This window comes from Chrysoperla carnea, chromosome 1, assembly GCF_905475395.1.
Source record: "Chrysoperla carnea chromosome 1, inChrCarn1.1, whole genome shotgun sequence".
NCBI lineage: Eukaryota > Metazoa > Arthropoda > Insecta > Neuroptera > Chrysopidae > Chrysoperla > Chrysoperla carnea.
In genome coordinates, this window is record NC_058337.1 from 38,810,343 (window position 1) to 38,822,124 (window position 11,782).

The 11,782-nt window shown below is 29.2% G+C and overlaps 1 protein-coding gene across 5 annotated transcripts; it reads left to right on the plus strand.

Annotated features, from left to right (window-relative positions):
- Positions 1 to 393: 393 nt before the first annotated feature.
- LOC123299785 (zinc finger MIZ domain-containing protein 1-like) lies at positions 394 to 6,777 on the plus strand. Of its 5 annotated transcripts, none has more exons than XM_044882151.1 (10): positions 394 to 655; positions 1,101 to 1,307; positions 3,102 to 3,315; positions 3,417 to 4,305; positions 4,381 to 4,724; positions 4,935 to 5,302; positions 5,380 to 5,527; positions 5,601 to 5,942; positions 6,016 to 6,270; positions 6,352 to 6,777. In XM_044882151.1, the coding sequence occupies exons 1-10, from the start codon at positions 633 to 635 to the stop codon at positions 6,496 to 6,498; spliced, it is 2,937 nt and encodes a 978-aa protein (XP_044738086.1). In that variant the 5' UTR covers positions 394 to 632; the 3' UTR covers positions 6,499 to 6,777. The 5 variants fall into 5 exon arrangements, with proteins under 5 accessions (XP_044738086.1, XP_044738077.1, XP_044738095.1 ...); XM_044882142.1 differs by having other exon boundaries at positions 396 to 655; positions 4,378 to 4,724; positions 6,352 to 6,776; XM_044882168.1 differs by lacking the exon at positions 394 to 655 and adding an exon at positions 892 to 912 and having other exon boundaries at positions 4,378 to 4,724; positions 6,352 to 6,776.
- The last annotated feature ends 5,005 nt before the right edge of the window (positions 6,778 to 11,782 follow it).

Genomic DNA, 11,782 nt, shown 5'->3' on the forward strand with positions numbered 1-11,782 from the left:
CACATCAAATACGGAGCTCATCAACACGGCACACGTTTATTATTTCAATAAAAATATAATCTATGTACATTTGAATGCAACTAACAAATTTTTTTGAAATAAAAATGAAAAATTATGGACATGTTTTAACTTTTATGTGACAGAAATATTTCAGAGAAACCAAAATAATAAATAAATATTTTATTTAAATGAACAATTAATTATTTACTTAATAATAAAACCTATTAGTAATTGTATTGTTTTCAATTTTGAATTTATTTATTTATTTTTTCAACTAAATTAAATATTTTTTGATATTATGTTGATTAAATTTTTATGTGTTGTGTTTCGTTTTCCTTATCAATTAAAAAATCTGTGTATCTCTTATCAACATTGTTAGTGTTTTTGTGATTAAAATTATTGTAATCAGTACCAACTTTTTTCATAGTTATGTGATAGTGCAAAATATTTTTTAATGAATACTGCACAATTTTATCAACAATTAGTGTGTTTAATATGTGTATGATTGTTTAAGTTAACATTGACAATAAAAAAAAAATAAGTTTTTAATTTATTTAATTATAAGTTTTTAAAAATTTTTTGGAGAAAACCCCTCAAAGAAAAATTATAAACTTCTTTATGTATCTGTTCAAATGCTGGGATATACATCATACAGGTATATATTTTAATTTTTTTTTTTTTAATTAATTTTTTTATTTGTTTATTTATTTTTTTTTTTTTTAATTAAATGTGTGCATAAAGTGAAGTGAATAATTTTAGTAAAATAAACAAAAGTGAAAATTTGACAACAAAGGATTATTTATCATTTTATCTAAGTTTTCATCGACTGAAGCATAACTATTCATGTGACAAGAAAAAAATTTAAGTGACTGTGAAGAATCATTTTTCCAAATTGACAAAAAAAAATTTTAGGTTAATATTTACCCTCAACTTATTTTTACCTTTTATAGAAATAAGTGAATTCAAAAAAGCCTGAAACGTTATTAGAGAGCGTTCATTAAAAAAAAAATTAAATAAAAATAATTAATAAAATAACAAATATTTACACATACGAGTAATTGTTTAAATTATTTTTAAAAAAAAACTCGTTTGTGTTTCAGGGATTGGTCGCCAGGTGGCGCCACCCCACAGCAATTATCTGTTGTGACAACTGTATGGGGTGTCCCACAATCTACAAATGAATCAGGGCCCCAAAACCATACATATCCCACACATAATAGGGAAACTGATTTTAACAAATTTCATGCTGGCCCATCATTAACCAGCAATCCAGCCTTTCACGGAGGCTATAACATTAGATCATCTGGGTGAGTTTGTTGTTTCAAAAACTACAAAAAAGTTCAAAAATAACTTTTTTAAATTAAAATAATTAACTTGGGTTATTGGATTTTGACAGATTTTAATAACTTATTAAACGAGCTTATTATATTATAACAAAACGCTTAACACTTTTCACGCTTTTTTGCTTTTTTACTAACTAAATATTTAAATAATAGTTATAACATTTCGATATAAAACAAACAATTTTTCAACATAACAAAATCGAGTGTCAGTGTGAATGTTTTACGTAAAAGAAAAAAAAAAGAAAAAGGGTTAGGGGTTTAAATTATTAGAAAAACAAGCAGTTGTACGTCTGCCGAATAAATGTGTATATATTAATCGTAGGAAGTAGTGTGTACATATATTGTATGCGACAATTGTTGAGAGGGTCTAACGACTTGGGGGAGCTTTACTATTAGATATACTGTATGTATGTGTGGAGTCAGTATTGAATTGCTGTAGGGGAATCGACCCAATTCAATACAAGCTTCTTCTATTAATGTTGGGCTGATGCACTACCGTATACATATATACATTTTTATCCCACAGTATATTTCAATTCAAATGTTTTTTTTTTGTCCAAATTCACAGCATCAAACATATCAGCCCCTAACGGATGCATTATGAACAATAACTCTATTGTGGTTTGTCGTTTCATTACTAAATATATATATTCTCTATTTGTTTCGTGGGAATCAGTTTCTACTACTTTCTGATCTAACGATTATTTCTTTTTTTAAATCTTTTGTTTAAAAAAATTTATACAACTTATATACATCTCGCCTGGGTTGTGTTTATCAATAAAAAAAAAAAAAAATTGAGCGCATTGCAAATTTTATCAATAATATAATTAACATAAACACAACCTTGATAATTTTTATTAATACTTGGAATACTAAATTTTTCCCAACGATTCATACAGAGGACACTTAATTAAATGTCAAGTGATAATATTTTTATAAGTAATAATGCCATCTATCGAATGCAAAAGTAAATTGAAAACACTTCGTAATAACTGTACACACTAAAAAGACCTAAAAAAGTATATTTTTAACCGTTTTTATTACATTGTTGTTAGGTATATATATATATATATTTGTATATTGTCTCTCCCTTTAATATATCTAACAGTCCTTCGAAAATATATACACTAGTTGATTCCCTGCTGAGCAATAGACCTTATTAAAGTAAACTACTATGGGTAGGTAGTAAAAATACGAAGGGTGGTTGAGTGTGTGAATATATAAAATAATATTGTGAATAAAATTACATAAAAATTAAATAAAATCAAAATGATGAATTCATCATCATCAAATCAATGAGGAGAAAGATGATTTGAAAGTTTATTATTGTGACTAGTAGTGTTTTTTGCTGTTACTTCAATTATTTTATTTTCTTGGTGCTATTCAGTTCTATCACGGCTGAATTCTTTCTTAAATTATTTCTCGATAATAAAAGTATTTATATATTTATATGTATAAATAAATATATTATATAAAATTTTGTTTTAGAGAGAAAGTATATTATTTATCTATGTATGTATGTGTTTATGTTTTGTTTTGGTTTTTGTATATGATTATTGCATGATTAATAAATACTTTCGAACTCTAGTTTAGAGTTGTTGCAATTGAGAATTGAAATACATTACGTGACTAAATCAAATTTCTTCTTGTTTTGTGATTTACTTCTAATTTACTTTTCTTTTATTTATTTTTATTTAAATATTATAATAATTAATATAGATTATTATTTAATTTTTCTTTATTGATTTCTTATTCTAGTGTTGGGGGCTATGGATTGCCGCAGTCTGTTAACGGAATGAACGGTGGCGTTAGTGGGGGTGGTACAGGAGTGACAGACGGCTCTATTGGCCAACAATACAATAATCAAGGAAATCCAATTAATAATACAGCAGCCATGGTCGCAGCTGCAACTGCAACAGCCACAGCCACTGCGAGTGTTGTAGCATTACAAGAAAATAATCAATTTAATCAAGTAAATATATAATATTAAATCAGCTGATATTATAAATAAATTAAAATTAATATTTTTCAATATTAAGATAAATTAAAACTAATATTTTTATGTTTTCATAGATGCAAAGTGGGGGAATGCAAGGTATGCAAAGTCAACAATACGGTAATAGCTATAGCCAACAGAGGACGCATGGTGGCCCAATGGGAATGTCGAATATAAATATGGCAAGTATGAACGGCGGTATGAATCCAATGAATTCAATGTCAAATATGGGAATGAATCCGGCAATGCATAATAATATGATAGGCGGGGGTACTGGGGGTCCAAATACAATGAATAAAATGAATTTACAACAAATGCCAACAAATCAAGCTGGTTATGGTCCTAGAAGGTTAGCGCCGTATCCATCACCAGCCATGCATATGTCACAAAAACGAGCACAACAACAAAATTACACAAATACCGGTCCAGGACCGGGCGGACCACCTACTATGCAAACAAATTTTAATCCAAATGCACCACAATATCCAACGACAGGTGGAAGTTATGGAACGAGCGGCGGAAGACCACCTAGTTTTCAAAATCAATATCCACCACCTCAACAGTCATTGGGCCCAACAGGGAATTTCGTACCAGGTGGTAATGGGCGGACGGTTGGTAATTTACGACAAACAACGCCTCCATATACAGCATCTGGACAATATTTCCCAAATGGTTCTATGAATGGTCCTGTACAATTCCCAACACATCATGGAGGCCCTGGTGGTCCTAACACAACTGGCCAATATGTGAATACGTCTGTAGTACCAAATAATCAGTATGCACCTACCAATCAATTTCAACAAGATGTAAATAGTATGCGAAATAACATGAGTTATCAACATAGTCCGATACCTGGAAATCCAACACCACCATTAACACCTGCGAGTAGTATACCACCTTATATTAGTCCGAATCCTGATGTTAAACCAAATTTTAATGAATTAAAACCACCAATGCCAATACAAAGTAAGAATTATTATCGATGATTAAATCGCCAATTCAATATTGCATAATTTTAATACTTTCTATTTTTTTCAGAAGATGATGAATTGAGACTGACTTTCCCAGTACGTGACGGGATTATATTACCACCATTCCGATTAGAACATAATTTAGCTGTCAGCAATCATGTATTTCAATTGAAAGCAACCGTATATCAAACATTAATGTGGCGATCTGATCTCGAATTACAATTAAAGTGCTTCCATCATGAAGATCGACAAATGAATACAAATTGGCCAGCGAGTGTTCAAGTATCGGTAAATGCAACACCATTGATTATTGATCGTGGTGAAAATAAAACATCACATAAACCACTGTACCTTAAAGAAGTATGCCAACCTGGACGGAATACAATACAAATAACAGTCTCGGCGTGTTGTTGTGTAAGTATTGACTTTTATTACATATTTATCGCTTTAAAGCGGAACGGAATGGAATGGTTACTTCCATTCGTTTTGATGCTTTTGAGCTACAGCGAAACCAGTAGCAGCATAATATCTTACCAGTAGATTTTTAAGTGAAAATTACTCTCATCACTGTGTTGCGAGTTCTTACATTCACAAATTAATAATTTTGTATTCATTTTGTTTCAGTCGCATTTATTCGTTTTACAACTGGTACATCGCCCAAGTGTTCGAAGTGTATTGCAAGGCCTATTAAGGAAGCGACTGCTAACTGCGGATCATTGCATTTCCAAAATCAAACGGAATTTCAATAATTCAGTTAATTCAGCGGGAGGCCCTGGAGCATTACCAACACCTGATGGACGAGGTAGTAGTGGTTCTGATCGTGATACTGTTGAACAAACGGCACAAAAGGTCACACTGAAATGTCCGATAACATTTAAACGAATTACATTACCAGCTAGAGGGCACGATTGTAAACATATTCAATGTTTTGATCTCGAATCATATTTACAATTAAATTGTGAACGAGGTTCATGGCGATGTCCTGTATGCAAGTACGTAAATTCAATAATTTTAAACAAAAATATTTCAACTGTAGACATGGAAGCTAATGGTCTTATTTATTTTCTAGCAAACCCGCTCAACTAGAAGGATTAGAAGTGGATCAATATATGTGGGGCATATTAAATACATTAAATTCGTCGGAAGTGGATGAAGTTACCATAGATAGTGCAGCTAATTGGAAACCATCGAAAAATGTAAATGCACAAGGAATTAAGGTACATAAACTTATCCTAAGAAACTTTTAGTATTGATTGGATTATTTTCTAATATGTATCATTTTTTGTTTAGATGGAAGATGAAGGTAGTGAATCTTGTGGCGCGAAACGTTTAAATAAAGCAATGTCACCTGGAAGTATGACATTACCAACGATGAATAATTGGGATATGTCCCAAGCAATGTCACCATACATTCCACCAGACATGAATAGTATAGCAAGTGGTTCAATGATGAACAATGGACCACCACCATATACTACAGGCAATAATAATCGTAATAATTCCTATGAATTTGGAGGATCAAATTCCTCGAATCCTGAATATACTACGGGTAATGGACCATTATCACATTTAAGCGATTCTGTGAATTCATTAGATCCATTAAATGCTATGGAAAAATCATTAAATGATCAGGTAAGTAAAAAGAAATATGAAAAAGATAATGTCATTTAATAATAAAATAATAATTTATATTTTTTTTTTTTAGATGCCCCATACTCCACATACACCTCATACACCACACACACCACATACGCCTGGCGGTACACCAGGAAGCGCTCATACACCGGGAGGTGGAAATAGTGGCCCTCCAAGTGTACCACCTGCAGGAGATACTAATAATCATAATAATAGTTCATCAGTAGTGTCAACCGACAATAGTGTTCCTGAAATACCATCAGACCTTAATTTTGATCCAGCCGCTGTTATAGATGGCGAAGGAACTGGACAAGAGGCACTAAACGTATGTATTAATGTATTTGCTACACTTTTAAATCAAGAAAATTTTTAAGTGTTGAATACTAATATTAAATTTCTATTTTAGTTGTTGCCGGATAGTGTGGATCCGATGGAATTATTATCTTACTTAGAACCACCTGACTTAAATACACCTCCATCAAGTGGTGCTAGCAGTAACGGTAATAATTCAGGTGCGGCAACTAGTGATGATATTCTAGCATTATTCGAATAAATTATTGTAAAACAAAAACATTTTTAAGAAAAATAGAGTTCCTCTCGCACAAAAACGAATTTTGTGCTATTTATATTTATATTTTTTGTTTTTTTTTTTGTTTCTTTAACTTAAGAATGGAAAAAGAGACAGTTTCGTGATTGTCGAAAGTAAAGAAATAAAACTATTTACTAAAGTGTAAAATTTTTTAAAGTGTGATATCTTTTTGGACAATTCATATTGAATTGAATTCGGTAAAAACACAATTCATATAAAATAAGTAAACATTATTATTAAATGTAAAAAGGAAAATTATTTTGAAAAGTATTGTATTATTTGTAAATAAACAAAATTATATGTTAACTATTATTTACATATGTAAAAATAAAAAATCAAAAAATGGCATACATTTAAAAAAATAATTATACCATTGTATACAATTTTTAGTCCAAGAATTTTAGTTGAATTTTGTGGTAAAATAAACATATGACCAGATGAAAAGAATACAGGATTTGAACATAAATTTTGGATATTTTCTTTGAAATAAATTTTATACCGAATACAACATTACACACAAAACAAAATTCTAAATCTCTTGAACTAATTTCAATATGGCCAGTTTAGACATTATATGAAAAGAAAAATAGTATTATTACTAATTAATACAAAACAAAAGTATCTAGAAAAATCGTTGGAACCAAAAGTGTACATAATCGAAATATATATATACATAGAATATATTTAGTATTTAATAATAGCGAAGTTCTTTTCTAGATATGTCAGCGAAATATTTAATTCTTAGTACGACGATATTTAAAAAAAATTGAGATATTGTGTATATGAAAAAATCTATTTTTACGGGGAAGAAAAAAAATTCTAACTTTTCCCAGTTAAAATAGAAAATTGCATTTATCCAAAAAAAAAAAGAAAAAAAACATGACAATTTCAAAAAATTATTGTTGCATTTTATGATGAAAACATTAAAAAATAATTTCTGTGGCATAAGTTTTTTTTAAAAAGTTTGTTGTAGATTTAAATGCTAAAACGTTTTTATCTATAACACTGGCCAGTCAAAATGCCATACTATTTGTTTAAAAAAATATATATAAATATGTATGGAACCAAACACTTTTCGGTTAAATACATATGTGAGAAAGATGTTATTTGAAAAGGCTTAATATAATTTTAAAGAAAATTATAATTGTATTTAAAAGAAAAACCACCAATTATTATTTAAGTTTAATAAAATTCCTGCTAAATAATTACATCGTGGTTTTAATTTATTTACATTCATTTGTACTATACAAAATGTCATTTCTAGATTTACAATTGAGAAGAAGCTTTACAGAAAGTATAAGAGAACAGGTAAGTATAAAATCAGTATTAGTTTTTAATAATTAATGTTCAAAAAAAATAAAAAATTCTATCTTACCAAAATAAGAAAATTGATCACTTAATTAAAACATGTCAGTTCGATTTTTTGTGGTTATGATTTTAGATTTCATAATACTACTACAGAATAACTAAGCATTTGTAGGGACTGCATGCACCATGGCCCAGGCACCTCCATGAAGTGGCGCATCTACATTCACTATTCAGCAATGGTAACTTTACGATCATGACTTATATATTATTTATGATCAGAATATCAGATATAAATAAGTTAGATTGATAAACATTTGAAAATAATCGTTTAAATTTTCGCGGTAATATTAAATTCGTATATAAATTTACTTAATTTAACCTTGAAATAATTAATAGTTAAGGGTTATTGTTTACTTTTAGTTCAAACAATAATATTATGAATGGTTTTTGTAATGTAATAATAAATATTGAGTATTTAAATCAATATTGAAGAATATCATATAGTTGAATAATTCTAATGAAATCAAAATTAAATCATCGAATCAATGTTAGAAATAAATTAAAATATTTCAAAAGTCAATTGCATTTTGATGGAAACTTAATACTTTTCTATATTTTTTATGAATTGTCATATCGTATTTTTTTAAAATAATATTTCTTATGAATTGTCCTATTGAAATTTCTTTAAATAATACAATACGGCTAAAGCAGTTAAGTACTATATCGAAAGTTTACAGTTTATGTCGCACACGTTTTTAAACAGAAAAATTCAAATTATAGACACTCCGATCAGCTTATTTACAACTTTTTTAACAATTATATACTAGAAGTTTAACAAACCGTATATACCGAATACTGGGTACCGGGTACGCCATTTAGTACCGAGTACTGAAACGTTACTCACGAATTTAGCTCGTTACTCAAACTTTTTATTTAAAATATATACTTTAGATAAGCCCTAGATTTGGTGCCTATAGTAATATAAAAGCTGCGACAGCCAATCATAGACTTATGATCAGGGTTGTTGTATAAGATTGAATCAAAAATTGAATTGGATTGTATTATATCTACCTTGATTAGTTCCAGACTGGAATAGGGAACAATGCCATCTATAGCGAATTTTAACAGATAATATATTGAATTGTGGTAAAACAGCGTAATTCAACTAAGACAACTCAATTCATGCCAAACTTTCAAAATATTTGCACAAGAACGATATTTGAGTGAACGGTTTATACATGTTACGGATACAAAAAGTAGGTATAGGTCCATTTCGAGCATTGGTAGAAATGGCATTGTTTTATTCAATGGATAATAATGTTTTGAGGGCATTATTAAACTATTAAATTGAATAAAAATACTATATAATAGTAGATTTTGCAATTAATATAAAGTGAATTGTTTCAGGAATGTAAAAACTTAAACGTTGTCTTACAAGACTGCACATCATCCAGAAAATACCTGTATTCATAAAACATATATTGTATGTCTACGAAATTTTTTTTTAAAATATTACACGATACCTAATCGAGTCGACTCTTTTGTTGCAACACTTGATACTGAGTAAGTATCGATGATATTTTGAAATTTTATAAAACTCTTCTTGTAGGTGGCTCCTCTAGTTCTAACTAGGTATGATATCATGTGCAGCTATGCTCAATTGAAAACATCCAATAACTTCACTTTGAAAGTATGCGCATATTGTCCTTCTAATGGCTGGTAGTGAGATTTGCGCATGTATCGCCAAAATGAAAGGTTTGCTTAATACCTGTGTTTAGAAAAATTATTCAGGGATGTTCACGCTATATGACACGGAAGATTATGGCTAAATGATTTGATTTTGACAAAATTTTCAATCACGAATTGGTGGAGATTTATAAACTGTACATTTTAAAATTATTTTCGTAATATACAGGGTGACCGGAACTGCGGAATGTATCAAAGTTGTATTTTTGTAAATGGAACACCTCATTATTATTTCATTTTCAGGTTCTACGATCAAATTAAAGATGTTTTCTGAAATTATAGTAGCAATTTTAACGTATAATTTCTAAAAGCTTATATTAGTCTTTCAAACCAAATTTAACTCGGAGTCTACTAATCGATTGGGTTTCTTGTCGCAACTGTAAATAATTGAATTATTTTAGGTTGCCTTAACTTAAATACAACACAGGGATTATGTCAACAGTAAATGTAAATTTTAACTGGTAACTATCAAATACCATCAACTTTTTTATAGCTAACTGTGTACGTTTTTCATGAAAAACGCACATTTTCAGAATCGAACTGGTTTTAACAGATTTAATATTCATAAAGTTATGACTAAAGTATTTAAAGTTTTGCACGGTGGTAGAGCCACATTGGCTGTGCATTTTAAAGTTATTTTGGTAATATACAGAGTGCCCGAAAAATTCGAAACGAATAACCAATTCGTTTTAGAAATCGTCTTAGACATGACACATTTTTCCAACGAAAAAGTTTGGCTCAATTTAGATAAACTAGAATTGTTCAGAAAAAGCCATCAAAAGAATTCTTGAGACAGGAAATGAAACAAATTAAAAGCTGGCATTACCCTAAAATAAAAATCATGTCGATCCGTTCTTTTCTTGACTAAACTTTCATTTTGGATTATAAAGTGAACAAAAAATAATCAAAAGCTACTATAACCTAAGCGAATAAGCCTAACCGAATAACTGAACAAAATATTTTGACTTTTCAAGTAAACATTCATAATTGACTTGATATCATGAATATTAAATCTGTTAAAATCAGTTCGATTCTGAAAATGTGCGTTTTTCATGCAAACGTATACGGTTAGCTATAGGAAAGTTGATGGTATTCGATAGTTAACAGTTACAATTTACATTTGCTGTTGACATAAACCATGTGTTGTATTTAAGTTAAACAAGTTATTATCGTCAAAAAAATTATTCTTTAGTTATATTTTTGGGAAACCTGTATACGCAATTCAATTATTCACAATTGCGGCAAGTATCTCAATCGATTAGTAGACTCTGCGAGTTAAATTTGGTTTGAAAAACTGATATAAGCTTTGAGAAATTATACGTTAAATTTACTACTATAATTTCGTAAAATACAGAATATTTGGCAAACCTTGAAGTTAAGTTAGAACGCCTTAATGAAAAACACCTTTATATAAACACCGATTTAAAAAAAATACCATTTGATACATTCCGCAGTTCCGATCACTATGTATATAACGAAAATAATTTTAAAATGCTCAGCCGATAAACCTCCATCCAATCGTGAAAGAAAATTTTGTTAAAATCAAGTCGTTTAGCCATAATCTTCCGTGTCGTATAGCGTGAACGACACGGTATACAGAAACGTTTCCCGTTGATTACGCGAAAACTTTCAAAGAAATTCAACTTTTAACGTAAACAACAAACCTTCAAACTTTTAAAGATTGATTCCTTTAAAAACACCGATGTTCGTATATCGTTGTTTGTGAACGATATCGCATTCTTACTTGTTATACGATCAGCGCTGTAATATGTACTTTTAAAATGTATCTAGATATAGATACTTTAAGTTAAATGCATCTAGAAGAAGCCAATTTAGAAACTTCACACTGCAATTTATAAAATCATATATGCAATGTATTTACACAAATGGTTAGACTTTTGCCGTTCAGTTTTATTTCATTTCATAATATGTTATATATAAAAAAAATAAAGGTAACAAATTAATTTTAATTTGTCCGTATGGCCGTAATCCATATAATATATATATTTATTATTGAAAGTGAAACACAAAATTTGATTATAAAAATATTTTATATCTATATCTGAAGTTCATTTAAAGATTCAAGATACATTTAAAATATACCAAGTACAGGTATAGATACTTAAAAAGTAATACAAACAAGTGAAGTATGTGTAATATGACAGTGTTGATTACTCTGTCATATTACACATAC

What these genes read in the sequence shown, in the direction of transcription:
- LOC123299785 (XM_044882142.1), top strand. Translation starts at nt 633, where the DNA reads ATGCTGGGATATACATCATACAG. An exon ending in TAAATGCACAAGGAATTAAG is followed by an intron (nt 5,528 to 5,600) that starts GTACATAAACTT and finishes TTTTTTGTTTAG; the next exon opens with ATGGAAGATGAAGGTAGTGA. An exon ending in CTGGACAAGAGGCACTAAAC is followed by an intron (nt 6,271 to 6,351) that starts GTATGTATTAAT and finishes TTTCTATTTTAG; the next exon opens with TTGTTGCCGGATAGTGTGGA.